The following is a 20,234-nucleotide window of genomic DNA, read 5'->3' as shown; positions in this document are numbered from 1 at the left end:
GTCAAACACACCTACTCCAGATTGTTCTCTTTGCACTCATTGCTCCTTAAGCAACATTATACACGAAAGGAGTTCCAGCTTATTTCTTACATGGAAACTATTCCATATGTTTTCCTTTCTCTCACTTTTTAAAGAATCTACTATACTCTTTCCGGATTATAAAATCGGCTCTGTGTAGAGCATTTAGGAAATGAATGATCAGTGGAATAATACTGTAACAAAATTATTCTTTCTCTCTTTTCTCTCTTGTCCTTTTTGAACACTGGGCTTTTGTGCTCCTGGAGCTATTTCGGTACTCTACTCTGTCAGTCTTTAGGAGTGGTAATGATAGGATCCCACCACCTCTATGTGAAGACAGATTGTGTTATTTTGTGTAACTCAAGGTCTCATTTCGTTGCCAGTCACTCAGGATGCAATTAATTTGCTTAACTGTGGCTGTTTTTCTCCACTGTAGTTGTATAAAATAACTGACACACCTGTTGGGGTTGGATGTTACAAATGTCTAGGAATTCTAGGAAAACCAAATGTCCTGCAATGCAAGCTGATGTCAGGAAGGTTGCCCAGTTTATAACTAGCAGTGGGAGCAGTCACATTAAGCAAATTAAATTTCATAAAATGCTTTTCCTATTACTTATAGTTATTCCTAGCTTATGTCACCCTGAATAACTTCGTATCACTGTCAATGTTTCTTAACTCGTTACTCATGCACTTTCCTTGCTTTTATAAGTGCTAAAGAACAGAGTCTTGCTATGTTTTTCTGTTCTTTGCTTAGTTTTTTGTTTGTTTTGGTTAGTGAGGGTGGATTTTTGTGCCAGACTGATTTTTTAATCATTTTAGCACAAAAGTCTAATTCACAAAAAAAAAAAATTAAAATTTATAGAATTCATCAGCAACATAATTAAAATAAATATAAGCAAAGTAATAGAATTATCATAAAATCAGATTTGCCAAAAATATTTTCATTTGAAATATTGCTCAAAAGTTTAGTGTACTCTAAAGGCCAAAGAGTATTCCTTGTATCACTCTTTTGCAGTTATAATTAGATCTATAAAAATTTACAGACACATAAACAGAAATAACCTTGGCAGTTATTGTAACTAATATATAATTACAAGAACTTTCACATTTTATGCTTCAGTGCATAATGTGATCTTATACTGAAAGGAGGAAAAATATCTTTTTATGGAAATCTAACTGAATAACAAAGCATTTAGGGCTTTCTTTGAAACAGCCAGAATCGACCACTAACTGCGAGAACATCATGTGAAACAAATAAAGTAGAATGTCTAAAGCATTTAAAAACAGTTCTAGAAAAAGAGAAATAAAGCAAAAAATGAAACTGAAACCAAGCAAACAGACAAATGACAAAACCCAAAACAACTACAGCAAAAGCCAAAACACAAACCCACAGTCCTCTATAAAGAGGACTCATAATTTCTTTTGGAAGATTGGCTATATCTATATAGCTGCCTTAACTGCATGAAGCAAGTTGTGAATTTTTTTATTCATTGGTATCTGAAGAGAAACAGACTCAGATGCATCTAGAATGAAATTCCATGCAAGTGGCAATTTTCATTTTCACTTATATAATAATACAAAAAGTTTATAATTGTAGCCTAGACTTTTAAAAGAAATTGAGAGGTTTAATTTTTTCTCTCTCCTTTCTGCTACAGGACACAATTACTTCCATACTTGTCAGAAAAATGGTGGAAATACCATAGAATAGGTAGATCAATTTAGTGGCTTGATATGAAGCTACTAATTTTGGATATAAAATAATCATGCATACAGGTGAATTCAATTCAATTTTTATATATATTTTCTGGGTGTTATAATAAAAATTATCCTTTTATTGACAGTGAAGGAGAAAAATATATATCCCAGATTTTCATGTTGCATTTTCTGATTCTGTGAAGCTTTCTCCAGTTAAATTTCTACTCCATGTAATTGTAATTGCTGTACTTTATCAGTTTAATTGGAAATATTGCCCTTGCACCATCTTTATCATTCCACAGTTTCTTCGTTTTATTTGTTGATAGCTAGGACTTTGATCTACCTCCTTTTATGTTGAGTTCTAGCATTACCAGGTTGTATGAGGATTTGAAAACAATGTGCCCATTTGCTAAACTAAAACAGAAAATTCCATTTATTTGTACTGGTCTAATTTACAAAATAATGACAGAAATCTGATACACATTAAATTTAAAGCTACATTGGTGTTAAAAATATTTTTTAGGATACATTTTTGTCCATAATCAACTACCATAATTTGAACAAAAATGAAGTACAGATAATTTGCAGTCATTTCCCATAATTCATTAAAATTTTATGGCAAAGAAACAGGTTTTTTCCCTAGGCATTCCCAGACCTAATACCTTGAAAGTGAATTAAAGCTCAACAATTCTTTGGATCAGCAGTCAGAGCCTGGGCTGGGCCCATAACTGATTACAATTCTAGAAACTGGACCATGGAATGTGATTAATGTCATCTCAGACCATGATTAATGTCATCTAAGGTCCTTGGAGGTAGGACACTGTCAGCACTTGTTTTTCTGTTTTACAGAACAGTTTAACATGTTCAAAACTTTCCTCACCTCTTGGGTCTCCACAGACTTGCTTCTGAGTAAGGCGTCGCAGAGCAGACATCTAAATAAGTAAGAGGTCAGGAGAAACAAATTTGCTTACACATTCCCTTATGTGTTACATATTCCACATTGAGGGCTGGACTCTGATTGGGTGAACCGAGAACACAAAAGCTCTAACCCTACTTTGCATTCCAAGAACTAACAAACAAATTACTCTTACTTGAGTGTAATTATTGCTTTTCTTTTTCTCACACACCTAAAAGCAGAGAAATAATGTTGCAATACAGCGCGTTCTCAGAAATATCAAGTGGTTTTACTATTAAGTCTCGCAACAGCAAAAATTATCTGAAAAAAAAGTTATATTTCACAGTATCTAGTCCTATTTTACTGTCAGTGCAGTACAACTTTACTGGGCATTTTGAGTTGTCTAGACGTCCCGAAACAAAATTTCCATGTGTGGTTAAGACTGAAAGCACGTGTGTGCTTCTTTATTCTGCCTGTCTAACTGTAGGAAACAAGCTGTAACTTTAATGTTTTTTCAGCACATACTTATCAATAGTCTCTTCAGGTTACATTTTACTTTTTTAGTTATGGTGTTGCATTTTCAATATGGTATACAGTAGACAAAAAACACGTTATTTTTTGTAAGATATTTGTAAATTGTATTTGAAAGTTCAGTTTATACATTATGATTTACAAAGCCAGTTTGAGGCAATTCACTGCACAACTTCATTTTCATTCTCTGATTGATTTTGTTCTCAGACTTGTCAACAGAATATGACTTCGAAGTAGAATGATACTGGAAGTTGCACATTACCTAACAGTCACAAGATGTGCCTGGATGCTGTTTACTGTTAGGATAAACAAAGTTAACTACCAAAGAAGTGGTAAAAAGACTGTTAAGTATCAAAATTTGTAAAGCATGCCATGTGGTGGGCAATCAGTTAAAATTCTAGGTTTCTACTTTAGCGTAATGGGATCATTCTTTGCAGTCCAATGATTGTTACCAACCAGAATCCCATTAATTTTAAGGGTAACTTGGACACTTAGCTTGTCTACATCTAAACGTACTAGTATATGTCTCTTTATGGGCTGAATATCACCTAAGTTTTTAGTTTAGGACTCTTTTAAACTCACTAGGCACCACAAAATAGTTCTTTTTTCATCATCTCTTACAGGCCTCTCTCCTTTGCTGGGTTAGTTAAGATTTGCTTTACATGTGATGGCAGTGCACTATGTCCTCTATCTGCTTTAAAATATATATTCTTCAGGTTTCGATAAAAGAAGCTCATGCAAAGCAAATACTTATCTATAACATCTTTTTGTGTCTAAATTTGACAGAATAGTTTCCTGTTTAACAAATTTCTATTTGATTTTTTTAAAAAAGAGAAATATGACATTTATCAACAGAAATTAAATGTGGCTATTTAATAGCCAATTATCAAGTAAAAATTAACTATTTGTTTCTTGAGATTAAAAGGAACACACCCTGTACACCAGACCAGGAGTTGTGTCTATTCTGTCTTTCCCAATGGAGACTGTACTTTTGACTTTCCCCTGTGTATCTAAAGATACAATCCTAGAGCAAGTACTGACTTCCAATTATCAAACTTTTTGAGAATAAATTTGGGAAACATGGGTGAAATAACTCTTCTTGGGACATTTTGTCATTTTTCTTGCTTCTACAAAAAAACACAACAGCACACACTGAAAGGCTCTCTGCAAGCAGAATGTTTGCTCTAAAGAAAGTATCTTCCTACTGAGAAAATGAGTAACGTCTACACCAGTGCCCTTTCACGTGACAATATCAATAGCAAGTTATAATTATTCCATGTTCAGAAACTCAGGAATGATTTTGATCTTAAGCTTTTAAGCCTACTTGCTGAGTATTCATAAATCTGAACACAAATGTTTTAGTGGAATATACAAAACATAACAATTAGAATGCTAGATAGCAAGTTACTTTTTCTAGTGATCAGGAATAATCAGTAACTGATACAGAAAAAAAAAAATCACTATCCAAGAGAGAAATTATTGTTATTCATAAATATTTTTTATAATACAATAACAAATCCTTGATAAATAGTATCTTAAGCTAAAGAAGGAAAAGATCCTTTCTATAGCAGAGCTATTACTGCACTGTTGTGCCAAGCAGGGACACAGATAGATTCATACACATCCTACAACTTACTTCCTTTGGAATCAATTTCTGTGACCCTGTATAGTGACTTTTAGGATATATATATATATGTGTGTGTGTGTGTGTGTGTGTGTGTGTATATATATATATATATATATGCATTCAAATGTAAATGCCCAAGAGAATTACTTCCAAGTAGGTGCTATACATTCATCAAAAAGCTATTCCAGTCATGAGTTAAAGTGCCAAGGCTGCTATAAAACAGCTTCACTGCAATTCTTTACTTCTGTTCCTGAAGAATATTCCAGGATATTGAAACTGGGTTTTGAGATAATATTTACCTGTTAATGGAGATAAAGATTTCCAAGAGCTGAAATGGTTAATTTGAGTCCTTGTTTAACCAGGCCAGTATTCAGTATTCTGGTGCATACAAAACATGATCTACCAATATATGAACCTGGAAAGACTCAGAGATTTACTTTAGATTAAAAAAAAAAAAACAATTTGGATGCTCACCCTCAAGTTTCTGAGAACTGTATGTCGCAAAGCAGACATGACACAGGAAAAATCTTTCTTGTGGTTTTGTATTTTTAAATTGTCAAAGCTTCAAGAGAAGATTATGTAAGAAAGTTTTCGGCTTCTATTGGACTTTGAGATGAAGGTTTGAGCTAGGTTAATATGAAGGGTTTGAGTACTATTGTTTTTTGGGTTTCTGGTGTGTTTGTACTTCTGTATTTCCCTTACCTTCCCTTCCAAGGGAAGGAAAGCTGAATGGCAGAGCTTACATAGAGATCAGTGCATCTGAAATGGCCATGAATAAATTTAGGCTAGATGCTAAAAGGGTTCCTCATCTGAAAACCCAAAAATAGCATTTTGGTAACAGCAGTGGAGAAAGGTACTGATTGGATTGAACACAGAGAAATTGCTCGAGGTCGTTGCCTTTCATAAAAGTGAAATAGACCTAGATTTGAGCAATTCCTTTTAAAACTCGAGTTCCTGTGAATTGGCATAAAACAATTTCATCAGGGCTCTCTTTTTAACCGTGAACTATTCTGCTGTTCCCATGCTCAGACACTAAGCAGATGTGCTACTATTTGCTTACCTCAAAGTGCACTGATAAATGTGAACATATGCTGAATGGAGGTACAGTTAATAAAGTTATTATTGCTTTGGGGAATAAATGATTGTGCTGGATTGGAATAATGTTAAACGAGGATAACAAAAAAAATGCACTGATCTTAATTGTTCAGACTGTCTGGAGAAAAGATAAGGAACTGAACTACTTAATATCATTAGGAGACATTAACAGTTTGACATTAGAGCGTAGCAGTTCCAAATGTAATTCTTGCTTACAGAACCTCACCTCAAAGGACTTATGTCAACTTTATGGGTATAGTGTTAATATTTTTCTTTCTGAGAAAGAGAAAATCTTGGGGTTTTTTTTGTCTGAGAAGGACTGTAACACAGAGAAAAGGCAAAAGCTGATCATATTAGAAGCTATGTTTCTTTATAATACTGAGTAATTAAAGAGTTTGTTGGTATCTTTCTCCTCCATCTAGCAAAAGATATTTTTCATTTTCTTGTTGACCCCTTCAGTGGAGGCTCAAAGGTGTGTGGAAGGCTGTTCAAGATATCAATAAAATCTTTTAATCATCATGTCCTCTTCAGCTCACTATAACATTCTGTCTAATACAGATAGAAAGTTTTGTAATAAAGTGTAAATACGTCAGTCCTGAAACTTATTCCTTCTGAGCAATGACAGATGAGGATTCATAGGGGTCATGAGATTCAATTTAATCAGTTTTGGATGTTTTTAGTTTCTCCTCCACCTGACTTTTACTCAAGTTATTTCTAAAGAATATAACTTAAGAATACTGTAGAATAAATGTTTAAATGCTGTAATTGCTTGCGGAAATTATGTTTCTTGCAGCTTTTTCACACTTCCATCCCATCTGTACATAACTGAGAATACTCCAAACCAGTTTCCTTTGCAATTTACATTTGTATTGTCGAATCACAGAATATGCTGAGTTGGAAGGGACCCACAAAGACCATCAAGTCCAACCCTTAGCCCTGCACAGAACCATCCCCAAGAGTCACACCATGTGCCTGAGAGGATCATCTACATGCTTCTTGAACTCTGTCACATTTGGTGCTGTGATCACTTCCCTGGGGAGCCTGTTCCAGTGCCCAACCACCCTCTGGGGGAAGAACCTTTTCCTAATATGCAACCTAAACCTCCCCTGACACAACTTCAGGCCATTCCCTCAGGTCCTGTAACTTCACCACAGAGAAGTGATCAGTGCCTGTCCCTCCTCTTCCCCTCATGAGGAAGTTGTAACTGCAGTGAGGTCTCCCCTCAGTCTCCTCTTCTCCAGGCTGAATGGGCCAAGTGACCTAGGCTGTTGGAATGTTAATACAGACTTAAGGGAGCAGATTGACATTTGTAAATAGTGGAGCTGCCCAACTGATAATAGATAGACATTATGAGGTGGTCCAGTAATGGATTTAATTTGCATAAGACTGTTCGGGATTCAAAAGCGAAGATAACAAAAAGATGTATAACTTGGCAAAGAAAATGTCAGTTCATGGAAGAGACATCTGAGCTCTTATGGACATATAATAAATACAAAGACTATTTACTGCTTAAGCCATGGTTTTTTATACCTTTATTTGGCAGAGAAGGATTTCTAACCATATTTTTGTTCATACTTTTGGCTGTGGAACCAGTGTTTCTCAAGTTCTGGGCCTCCATGTCCACTATCTTCTCTACCTAGGTCAAATCTGACCAGGACAGTGTCCTGCCGTCTGATTTCAGAGTCAGGTCTGTGACTGTAAATGAGAACTGATTGGTCAGGCTTCGAGTAGGATTTCGGGGAAGCATAAACCAGTTGTCAAATTTACTGAGCACAGTACAGCAGCTCTGAGAAGTTGTACAAAGGGAATTTATCACTGCTCTGCTTCCACTATATACTTTGGGCAACAGCTTGGAGTGTGGTGGAGAATATGAAAGGAACCTATGTTCCAGTGCAACCAGTGAAGATCTCTTCTCATTCAGACTGAGGTATAACATCATCGAATGCTTTCAGTTCAGTCTACCCAACTTTCCTTTGATCTCCTTACAGAAATTCCCTTCTGGCATACCTCAGCTATTTAGAGTTTGTGCAACCCATTCCTCATATTCAAACTGTTCTGATTTATGGGTTTCTGCTTTACTTCAAGACATCTTTTAGATTCAATCTCCAGATTTTTCTCCTATCAGAAAAGCAGGCGGTGAAACCACTGACCAGGGCCTGCACTAGGCACCATGAAATGCAAATGCCATACCTTCTTCCATCCTCCAAATAGTCAGATAACAACAGGACATTAAACTGGAGGTCACAGAGAAATCACTTTTGGTTCTAAGGTAGAGATGTCACCAATTATGCACCAATCCAGGCTTTCATTAAAAAACTATTACATTTATCTGCTTCAGGCAAGATGTCGGTGTACAGTCATACATTTTATGTTAGCTGTTGAGTTGTACTTCTAAAGGCCATGCTACAGCTTTTTGACATATTTTTAGATTGTGCACTTTATACCTAAGGAATGTTTCTTCTTTCTGTGTCTTTGCTAAGGAGTTTGGTTAGTAAATATTTAGGTTTCATTTATTTACGGTTTTTTTCTAAGAGTAAACTCAGGTGAACGAATTAAGCTTTTCATGTTAATTAGTATTAATTTTCTCACTGTAGTAGATGCATATGATGATTACTATTGTTTCTGAAAAAGCTTTGTTTAAAAACTATATGTGGATTACTTTCCTCTTTGTCCATCCTCAAAAAGATAGGCTATAAATTTCAGCTTGGCTTTGGAAAGGGAACATTCTATATAAGAACTGATACATCAAGTGAATGTCCTGTTAGCAGTTTTCCTTGTCCGTCTATTTCTTTATGTTGGAGACATAAACCACCTGCTTAGGACTGGAATAATAATGTTGACGTGTATTGTATCTTTTTTCAGTTTTCTGGCAAGGAACAAACTGATCTTGATGCTATTACAATCTGTCAGTGAATCCAGGCCTAGGTCTCTTCTTATTCTGCATGGGAATTTCCCACCTGAAGAGATGAACTAAAAATTTCCTTTTAAGTGGACCTACTAGAATGATTTAGAGAATAAACAGGTGTAGAATTACTTGAGTGATGTGGAAAATATGCATTACTTTTATTACTGACAGTATTAGTATACAATTAGTGTAAGAATAAATGAGTTAAAAAGACCTAACACCTCCTTCTCTAATCAAAACCTGGGTTTTTTATTTCTTTTTAGTGAAGGTACATTCGCATGCATCTAAGCACTTGAGAATGAAGTTTTTTCTCTTTACAGCATTGTCTTTAGCCTATAGTATATGCTATGCCTATAGCATATGCAGTAAACCTGGTCTGAAGAGGCACTGAGTGCCAATCTTGCCTTCAGCTACTCAAATTCTCCAGAAATTCTGGTAAACTTAATTAAAGCGAAACACCGTGTTAAGACCCATTGACTGGGTCATAGATTGGGTATGTGTTATAGTGTATTGAGCAACTGATAAAAGCCCATACTTTTCTAATAACAAACTACAAACAAACAGAACAAAGAAGGTTCTTCAGTGCTCTGTTGTGGACAGAGACAATAACACTGGACAGTAATAGGCTACCTTGCAGTTTGTGTTTTTGATTCTTAGTGTTTCTGAGGTTGAAGATTAAAGGATCTGATTACAAGAAAAGAGTTCTCTTGTCTTTGTATGTGGAAATAGACAACATGAGGAATCAGCTGAGGATGCTTTGGTTGTTGTTGAAGTCTTCTTCTGCTCTTTGTAATGGTAGTAACTTAGAAGGTTAATAGTTTCTTCTAAAAGTCCATTTTGTAAATTAAATGAAGCTGTTGTATTTTTAAACTTTCAGTTGCTCATAATACAAACCAATATGTCAAGGTACTTGAAAGGCTTATGAAACCAAACGTTTGTATTCAATCCTAGAAACAAAGGGTTATTTAAAAAAAAAAAAAAACCCAAAAAATAAAAACAAAAACAAAAAAACCCAAACAACAACAACAACAACAACAACAAAAAGGCTGATAAAGTGTGATAGTTTTTAAATTTTCTTTTGTTTCCCAACACTTCAACCTCTGAAAGTCTTTAAAAATTCTTGTAACTTCTAAAGCTTTCCTTTTGAAATGAGATACATTTTTCACATTCCTGCACCAACAAGTCAGTATTACTATGCATCATCAACAGTGATGAAAGCACTTTACTCTGTGTCCTTGGGTTATACTGGTGAGATATTAGGGGAAAGACATTCTCGTTAACAAATTATTTTTTTTAAGGACACATAGATTTCAGTCATACAGTAATGTCAACTCAGAGCAGGAATGATGATGGAGTAATTGTTGCAGGGAACAAGCTCAGAGATCTAAATTATCCAGAGAGCCCCTATCCCTGGGATGTCACACTCTTAGCCTGCTGATTAACTACTCTGGCCTCTATGTCAGATTATGGTTCTACAGGAGCTCTAACTTTGATTTAGGAGCTGGTAGGCTTCTAGTTATGTGAATGTAAATAAAATTTCTGAAAATATTTTGAAGCAGATCTAGCTTTTCATGCCCACCAATAGGTTATTCTGGTAATTCTGATAATTGTAAACTATCCCATTCATTTAATTATGGATGTTGATAAGATTAATTATAATAAATTTAAGAAGCACAAGTTTAACAACTTTTAGAATATCCTTATCACCAATCTGTTTCCTGTTTTCCAAAACATGAATTACCTTCCTGGTGATTTTAAAGCAATGCTGATACACAATAAAAACTAATAAACAAACAAGTTTAAATTATGAGATTAACTGTTAAATGCTCATAACTAGAGTCATAACTAGTATAATCCCATATGTAGTCGTAGAATCATAGAATTCTTAAGGCTCAAAAAGATCTCTAAGATTATCAAGTCCAACTCTTACAATCATATTTTTGCAATTTTCTAGAAGTTCTTTATCAGTTTAGTTATCATATTTAAATTACTTCTAATAAGCAAAGATATTTAAAGGACCAGCTTCAAGAAGATTGGAATCTATTGGAAAGATCTTAGATTTTCCTCTCTATTTTGCAGGTACTATAGGCATGAAAAAATGTTTAGTTTATCTGTTATAAATTCCCAAAATAATATAAGCAAATTATATATTATACGCAAATTAAGGTTAACAATTAATATTTAATTTAACCTCCTATATAACACTAACTATGTTTTCATCTAGAGTTTTCCTTGATTTGTCAAATAATTTTAGTTTAAACTAAAGCATATCTCTTGGGAAGAAAATCAGTGTCTATTTAAAGCCTTTAACTGATAAAGTATTTATCACAGTCTTTGGTTATCTGTTCAATGGTTAATTGCTCAACCATTTCATTTTAATTTCCAATTCAGTAACTTCAGTTTTCCAGCATGTAATGATGGGCTTTTTTGTACTAAATTAGAGTTTTCTGCTATCACTGTTTGTCTACTTACAAGTAATTACAGAACATGATCTAGTTATTTCTTAATCTTGTCTCTAATAAATTACATTAATTGGGCTCTATGTGGTCACTCAATGTAAAAGTGTAATGAGAAAACTCCTTTAGGAATCTTTCATGGCCAATCCAAGAAATATAACACAATTTGTTTTCACCAATACCGAATGTAAATGAAAGGGTTATATACTCAGATATGAGTCCAAACACCTGTGAGAACCTGTAGTGGATTTTGAGGGTAAAGTGATAAGTGGAAAAAAAAAACCACCAACAAATCCCCCCATATCTAATATTTATTATAGACATAAAAGGAAGGATGAGTGATTCTCATCCTGAAATGAAAACTAAATATTATGAAGGAAACAAACAACTGCTAAAAAGATTTGGATGATAAAAACAATAGGTATGTGAAGTATCTGATAAAAACAATAGGTATATGATGATTCTGACAGAGATATAGGAAGACCACCTGAAGATCTTCAGAATTTTTAAGTGATATTGGAAAAGATTAAGTCCTTCTCAAATATCTCCATCTTCTAAGGTGAAAAAAAAATAAATAATGTGCATCATCTTAGCATATATTAATGGAGTTAATTTATTTTAGAGATTTAAAATATCACTTTTATTTATTCTAAGAGAGGAGGTAAACATGCAATAAAACTATTACTATGATATAGGGTGATATAAAATATTAGCTACCTCATAGAAAAACCCTGTTTTGACACAGTCTATGGTTTCAAAGGTTAAAGAATTTTTTCACATTGGATTTACTCCTTTAAGAACACAACTGGTCTTACCAGAGTTCTAAGATTACTTAAGTGACACACATAGAGGCTGTTTCTTAATAGGAATATATTTTCTATAATTTATTGCTGTTCTGCTTCAGTGGTGCGAGCTATATACCATGTTAACTTTATCCGAAGTTCATTGATGTAGAAGATAAGCCATATTTCAGTTCTGTTACTAACTTTATTTTCTCTCTTGATATTTGCAGGTACTTTTTTTTTTTTCAAAATACATTTAAGAGAAACACCTTTATAAATAAAGAGATTCACCTTTGTCCTAACTACACATTTTTAGATATAAGTGTTCCACCTGTTGATTTTACTCATGTTATATAAAACAAGGGGATTATTGACTGGTATAGCAGTTTTCCTCTGTTGTGTAAATCCTCCTCAGTTCAAAGATTATTGATCTGAAAGACACTAGGAGCCCCCTTGGACCTACTGCAGCCTAATTTGATGCAGTTACCACACAAAAAGTCTGCTTGCTAATAATCTTCAAGATTGGAGGAAAATCCAATCTACTCTGGTTGGAGGAAAAACTTACTGAACTTTGTTAAGTTCCTCTCAATTAAATATCTCTCTTATACACACAAGAATCTATATAACAGAGTGTTTGAATAGTTAGGATTGAGAAAAAGTAGGGAAGAAAGGGAGTTCTAAAAAAACCCTTTTCATATAGATTCAGGGTTGGCTTTTTGGGGAGGTTTGTTTGTTTGGAGTTTTGGGGGTTTTGTTTTTGGGTTTTTTTGCTACAGTCATAAAGCCTTTTAAAGTAATGTCACTTAAAGAGAAGCCATACTATGGAAGCCCATCCAGAAACAAGTCACGTTACGGACTGAGTTAGGCAGTGTAATATCATTCATTACACATGCTTGAAAAGATTCATTCATGCCAGGATTCAAGATGGATTTTTTTGTTTTTCCTCGGGGAACAAAGACTTCCACTTTTCAACTGGTTTTTTTTTTTTTTTTTTCCAACCTGAAATTGGAAGTAATGCTACAAAGGGACCTCAAAACGCAATAGTTATTGCAATTATTGATCTTTGAACTACAAGGAATAGTATTTCAAGGCATGAACTGCATCCTGAAATTTAAATTCCTAGTTTGCTCACAAAATAAGTGTGTTGCTAAATTCTTACTGCAATTACATAAAAGAATGTAGGATTATAATAAATAGCTCGTACAAGTATATGTCATTTAACTTAAGCAGTAATTTTACAACAAAACTCTGTCACCCTTTTGGAAGCAGGACAGATGATTGAAAATCTCAAGCAGATTGACAAAAGTTTCTGATAGACACTGACTGATTCATTGATACAATTGCACCATTCTTTTAATCAGGACCATTTTCATAGATCGTGTCCTAATAAAAATCCACTGATGATTTCATAAACTTGTAACTGTGGACTTCAAATAAGTCTTTTTCTTTTAGTCAGAGATTACCTGTTTTTCTTGCCTCCAAGTCTGGAGACCTTTGCCTGATGTTCTTGACTTTCAATGAGTATCACATTTTTATTCTAGTTTGCTTCTTTCTGTTCAGATATTTTTCCTTCTTTCTCTGAGCAAGTGTTAAAAGCCAAATCATGCACACTCTTCTGGAGCAAACATGATACATATTTTTATGTTACTAAGTAATCAGGAATTAAAAATTAATATTTTTCCCTAGAAAATTTGCTAGATATTTCTATGGTATTCTAATATTTATTTGTATTTTTTATTAATTTTTAATAAGTATTGTGTTAGGAGGATTTTTACTTAAAAAAAGAAAGCTTAACACTTGTATTCTTTAGCTAACATCTAGAAATTCAAGACCTGTTTTCACTTTACTGAAAGCCTACAACGAAGGGGTCTGGCAATGGTTTTTCACTTTGTTTGGGGTATTTGTAATTTAGAGTCTGGCTTAAACAAATGCCTAGGGATGGAGGTTACCAACTGAATACCCCATCTCTTATTCTCTTTTTATTAATAAATCAGTTTTTCTGATCTATTAATCTGATTTTCTGATAAAATCCAGCCTTATGTGAATTTCATTTAACTCCATCAGGTCCTCCTTGAAATTAGTACAGTGGCAATGGAAACAAGTTTTTAGCACCATGTGATTTTCAGTATCCATTAACTCACATTCTCCCCACACGTACAACTTTCATATGTGTGCATATTCTAATTTTATTTCTGTTGAGCTAATATATTTATACTCCTAAATTTAAATAAAATTATACTTGTTCATTTATTTGGGGAAGAGCAGAATATACAAAGTAAATGGGGAGGGCTACATTTAAGAATTTTGGGTCTTGTTTCTTGATTATAGAATGTAGTGAAGGGGCTGTGTTTTATCCAGAGTCCTGCAGAAACTGATCTGAAATGAAAACATGAAACTTGGAAATAGATCCTGTGATCTGAGTCTTACAATCTTTAGACCGTACAATAGTAGAATTACCCCTGAATAATGCCAGGAACACTACACAAAAAGGACACCATCAACCCACTGAACTTGTCAGGAAAAAAATAAGTCCATTAAAAGGCAAACCTCTCTAGTTAAAATAAAAAAGTTTTTTCTTCCAAATTAGAGCTCTTAAAGTAGGCTCAACTTTGCAGCTGAAATGAAATGATTTAATCCTCCACCACATGAAAGGAGAATGTCAGCAATTAAGTCAAACTAGAAAGCTTTGTTAGTGAAGGAATGCTTGGCTGGAGCTTGCCCTCCAAGACTTTACAAGGGAAACAGTAATTTATTTAGGCAATCACTTGACAAAATACAAAAGAAATAAACTGATAATGGATTGGCACTTCAGGGGAACTAAAGGCCTTAATAAAACTGCTCTGGACCACCCTTGTCCTCCTAAATATCAAGCTCTCTGAGATGTAACCTTCCAGTAACCTTGCTGGGATGCATAGCAGTGTGATTCACCAGTGTGATTCTTCTCTTTTCAGGCTCCTGTTCACATGGCCATCAGCAGTGCCAGAATGGCAACTGTTACAGACCAGAACAAAGCTGTGATTTTGAAGACAACTGTGGGGATAATACAGACGAGAGTGAATGTGGAACTTCCTGCACCTTTGAGAATGGCAGATGTGGCTGGAAAAATTCTCTGGCTGACAATTTTAACTGGGTGCTAAGGATCAGCTCGCCTCAAAGTCTTAGACCTTCTAGGGACCACACATTTGGAAATAGAACTGGTATGTTTTCAGTTCACAAATGAGACATAATTGTCTACAAGAAGTGTCTCATACCTCCCTTCTCAGGCATCAGGGGAGTTCTAACATGTCTGATCAGGGTGTCATTTTCAATGTGTGACAATATTAAAGTATTAATTATCATTGTACAACGACTTTAAATTAGGAAAAATCAGTCGTTTCTCATATGAGTCAAAAAAGATAATTTGATACTTGTCTGGAGAGAGACATCTGGTCTGGCTGAAACTTGCAAAGGTGAGTTAGCTCAGCTATGAGGTCCACTGGATCCCATTCCTTCAAAGCTTATTTTCAGGAAGCTTATAGTTACCCATAGTGACTATTCATACTTTAATTTTAGATAATGTTAAATAAATAAATTTAAATAAATGGGCTTCCTTTGTTAGTAGTGGTAGTGCACCTCCTGGTTTGTTTTGGACAAAGCACCCAGTTATCTGTTCTTGTCCTTGCTACAAGCTCTGTGCCTTCATCTTTTGCTTTTGAAGGTCCTACAGCTCAGGTAAAGATGATATCAAAGCTGAGCTCAGAACTGACCTTAAATTGAAATATTTCACAGCAGAACTGCACAAAGGTGTGATAGTAGTTGTTGAGTGTTTACATGAACTGCTGAGGGACAAAACCCAAGGAACTTAAAGATATATAGGGAAAAAAATTAATTAATTTACATTTTTTTAATAAGAAATATTTTTAAAATATTGTCATGAATATGTCACTAAACATGTTAATACTAAACATGTTGACCTCAGGGAAAAAACGAATTTCTCATCCCATAATATTATGGCAAACATCTACAATTGTAGCATAGCCAGAGAAGTGTCAAAGTTACAATAAGCCCATTTTATTTGATGTTTACTGAAGTAATTTTTTTTCTAAGTCATACATAAAATTTATTAGATATGCAATTATAATTTAAGTTTGTTATTTATACTACATTTATGTTTATGTGAACTACACATTTGTTATTTGTACAAAGGAAAGAATGAACTTGAAAGCTTGTAGAATGTATTATGCTTCTGATTAAAAATAAAGATGGAAAACTCAAGGACCATATCAGGATCGGAAAATATTAACGCTAGGCATCTAGTTTTACAATTTCCTCTGACTAAATAATTTATATTTGTAATTGTATAATTTGAAAGTCTAAAACATTTTTTCAGTAACATATATTTTAATTTCAGGACACTTCCTGTATCTTGAGGCCACTGCAGTAGGCCTAATGAATGAAAAAGCCCATGTGAAGAGTTCCGTATGGAAAGAATCAAGTAGGACTTGTGTGATGAGCTTCTGGTACTTCAAGTCATCAAAAGCCATGGGACATATTCAGGTTCTGATTAAGGTAATAAAAAAACCCTTTTATTTTGAATATATTATATCTGCAAGGGTGTATATGCTCCAGCAGAATGTTTCAGCACTTTGACATTTTGTTGTTTGGCTTGTAGGCTGGAAGAGCTCCCACAAGCCTTCTAGTTCAGTGCTGGTTTTTGTTACTCTTGTCTCTTAAAATCTCTCTTAGCATTTCACTTCCAAAAGAAGCTTCTCTTAAAAGCCACAGGAAGTCTTAAAATCTTCTTTCCATTTTCCTTCTTCACATACAGTACCTATCTCTTTGATATTCTCCATGTGAGGCTATTTTCATATTTGGTAGCTATCAGTATACAACCCTATTGTTCTGATGGGATGGCATCCACAAAAAAAAAAAAAAGAATTTGTAACGTGCACAAAATTCAAAAATATGACTGCATTAAATAATTTATCTTTTCATGTAAACAAGTTCAGAATATATAATCAATTTTCTTTAGAAATGGCATTTTCTTCACCAAATGTGAAATTACCAAAAAATTATTTAAAAACCCTATTTAGTTATAAATTCACGGGTGAAAACTGAGACATTCATTAAAAATTGACTGTTCCTTTGTTGCTCATTAAAAAGTATTAACTGCTTGTAAAAGCAGTTTGTAAATCATAATATGATTCTGAGTAGAAATAATCAATGCTCTTTGGATCCAATGACCAAATATAGCACTTCTAGACAGAGTAGAAACCTTTGCAAAAGACAGTGTGTGTATTTGTGCTTATTTGTATCTGCCCAAGGAGTTCTGGCTGTTCCAGTGGTGCAATTTATTTGCCATATGATATTCTACAATATCTCTAATATTGTCCTGGTGAACTGCCTTGAAATATTCGAATGCATATGTTGACTACCTTATCTTTAAATGATAAATTATATTTTTCCTTAAAAATAAACTACTAAAAATTATTTCTCAAATGTGTATATTATAAGAATAATTTAAAAGCCTTGAAGATAAAAGACTTTATTAGGCTTTAGTATCTAAGGATAAAATCTAGGATGTATCTGTCTGAAATATAAAAACAATGAGCCCTTTGACAGGCATTAGGAGATTTTTTTCATGGATTAGTTCAAACACCTACAAATGACAAGCTACTCATCAAGTAACTGTATAGCAATGAGATATATTTACACAGCTCTTTTTCCGAGAAAGGCTCAAATCAGTAAATGAGGCAAGTAGATAAAAGAAAAATAGAAATAATTGCTTAAAAATAACTTTCAATTGTTATTGTATTAAGAAATTAAAACAAAAATAGATCCCATTACTTAAAATGAATAAGGTACAAAAATAAATATTTATCTTAACTCCAAGATCAAATTATATTCTTATTGCATTACTCAACTGTGTTTATTGTAGCACCCAAATATTGTAATTATGAGCAGTTTAAGATTGCATAATTTTAGTTGCAAGCTAACTTGTAAGCTAACTTTAGTGGAAAATAAATATTAGCTGCATCAGGCATGTGTGAGTGGTTTGCAGGTAGTGTTTGTATCCCTGTTGACTGTGTACTGGCATTATCACATTAAGTATTTTGCAGCACAGACAGTTGCCTTAACAGCTTAAAAATAATTCTAATCTCATTTAATTACATGTAGTGAATTTAATAGTACATATGCAAATACTTCTGTTAAACAGGAAACAAAAGAAGTGAAATAAAAGAAAATCAAACAAACCAGACCACTTAAAATTAGTTAAAAAGAGACATTTGTTCTCTGCTGAGATATTGTCTCTGAGGGGTTCAAGTCAAGCAGTTGAAATTCTTAATTATTTTTTTCATCCTCAGGATGGACAAAGGGATTTAATTTTTTTGTTTATTTTAAAAAAAAAATATCCTGAGCAGAGATTTACTAGATAGTTATCCGTATCAATAAGAGTCTATAGAGATTATTTTTTACTCTACCAATATTCAAATATATTACTTTTATGGAATTTTGTATATGACAATCAGTAATATTTCCTTTTTCTAGGTTTTGTAAATATTCTTTAGGTTTTCTCTTTCTTTTATTTTTATTGCAGTGACACATTGCCCTCTTCTTATTTTCAGCAAATTTTATTATCCTAATAAACTTTTCAGACATTAATTTTATGTTATTTTAAACCCTTGTCTCCAGGGAACCTAAAGATATTTTTCAAGGAAGTATGAATAGAAGACATTGGAGACATGACTAATTATTCTTATTCAATTTCTTTTTTTTAATGAAAACAAGAATTCTACCTGGAGATATGAAAAAATATTCTCATTATTGTACCTGGGATTTTTTGCAGATCAGCTTCAGTTTGCCTGTTATGCTGCTTAAAAGGATCCATGAATCAATATTTTAATTAGAGTTTCTACTTAGCAGTGTCTGTACAAATAAAGTCTAATTAAACAGCACATAATCATGGGAAGTCATACTGAAGCTTCTCCTAGTTCAAACTGTAATACCAATATATTTCCCTCCAAATTTGGTATCTCTTGATTTAAAGTAAAGTTAATGTCAATTAAATCATATCTGTAGGTAGTGATTATTTGAAAATGCAATGAAGAGGAGAGAATCTGGAAAGGTAATTACCTTTTCAAGTTTGACAGTTTAGCAAACTGTCTCTAGCTAAAGTCATCCCATCCATTAAAAGTTGAACTGAGAGCGAACACCATACATACAATGGTACAGCAATGAACAATAGGATGAGAAAATAATCTATAGAGGTAGAATGAGGAAGACTTCCTCTTCCTCCTGAAATATCACAGTGGAAGAAAAACAGTAAACAAGAGTAAAAAGCCATTTTTAAAAAATCATAGTTTGTGGTATGCACTGGTGTTGTCTCTTAATATTTGCATTGCTTGTCCACATTCAGGAAGTCTAAGATTATTATACTAATAAAGTAGTATCTCAGATTATGATAGAAACAATAAAACTGGGGGATCATAAAAGGGGTGCTATAGCCAAGCATGAACTTTCTTCTGTTAAGGTTTGCTATTGGAGAAAACCAATTCATTTTCTTAATGAAATTTCTCTGCAACTACTGTTGTTTTGATTTTTTTTTCTGCTGAAATTGTACTACATATTCCCTGGAGAAAACCGTCTGTATATGTGATAATAATCCAATCAAAGTGATGGGCCGTTGAACTAGTTGCAAACATACAGTATTCTTCAACCCCCTTAATATTTATGCAAATGAAAGATATTGACATTTCAGCTATTTACAGAAACTGCGTATCCAGCTCACCATCCATCTAAATTCAAATTACAAAATGTTTAACAGCACTGCAAAAGTTCATCAGGCAAATGGAATATTACCAGAAAAGATCTGGATACAAATAGTCAAAACTTTGCTACTCCAGTGAGATTTTGAGATATTTGGATCTTCTCTGTGGCATTTGTAAGGTAACGCAATCCATTGCAGGAGATATATTGAAGATAAAGTGCAGCATATTCACTATGCCTGTTTTAGTACCTTATCAGCACTCAGTACTGGTTTATTTTATGAGTTAGAAGAAACAGTGCATTTTTAAATGTGCTTATAGAGAGACAAGCAAGAATTATTAGGTGAAAGAAATTATAACGTTTTATTATTCTGATAATCTAAACGTAAGTTTCCTGCTGCTACTTAAGTTGCTTCTATCATAAAAAAAAAGAAGCAAGTCCTAGGTATCACAATGGGAAAGGAGCACCAATCAAAGAACAAAAC

The 20,234-nt window shown here is 33.7% G+C and overlaps 1 protein-coding gene across 1 annotated transcript in view; it reads left to right on the top strand.

The window, feature by feature from the left end:
- Positions 1-20,234, top strand: part of MALRD1 (MAM and LDL receptor class A domain containing 1) — a 246,786-nt gene that overhangs the window by 108,954 nt on the left and 117,598 nt on the right. The window contains exons 26-27 of the mRNA XM_027658671.1: positions 14,956-15,201; positions 16,395-16,552. Of these exons, the coding sequence (XP_027514472.1) occupies positions 14,956-15,201; positions 16,395-16,552 (404 nt within the window). The remainder of the gene's footprint in view (positions 1-14,955; positions 15,202-16,394; positions 16,553-20,234) is intronic.

Source organism: Corapipo altera, unplaced genomic scaffold, assembly GCF_003945725.1.
Source record: "Corapipo altera isolate COAL_440 unplaced genomic scaffold, ASM394572v1 63, whole genome shotgun sequence".
Classification (NCBI taxonomy): Eukaryota; Metazoa; Chordata; class Aves; order Passeriformes; family Pipridae; genus Corapipo; species Corapipo altera.
Note: the sequence above shows the minus strand (reverse complement) of the source record. Positions and strands in the feature narration are given on the sequence as shown.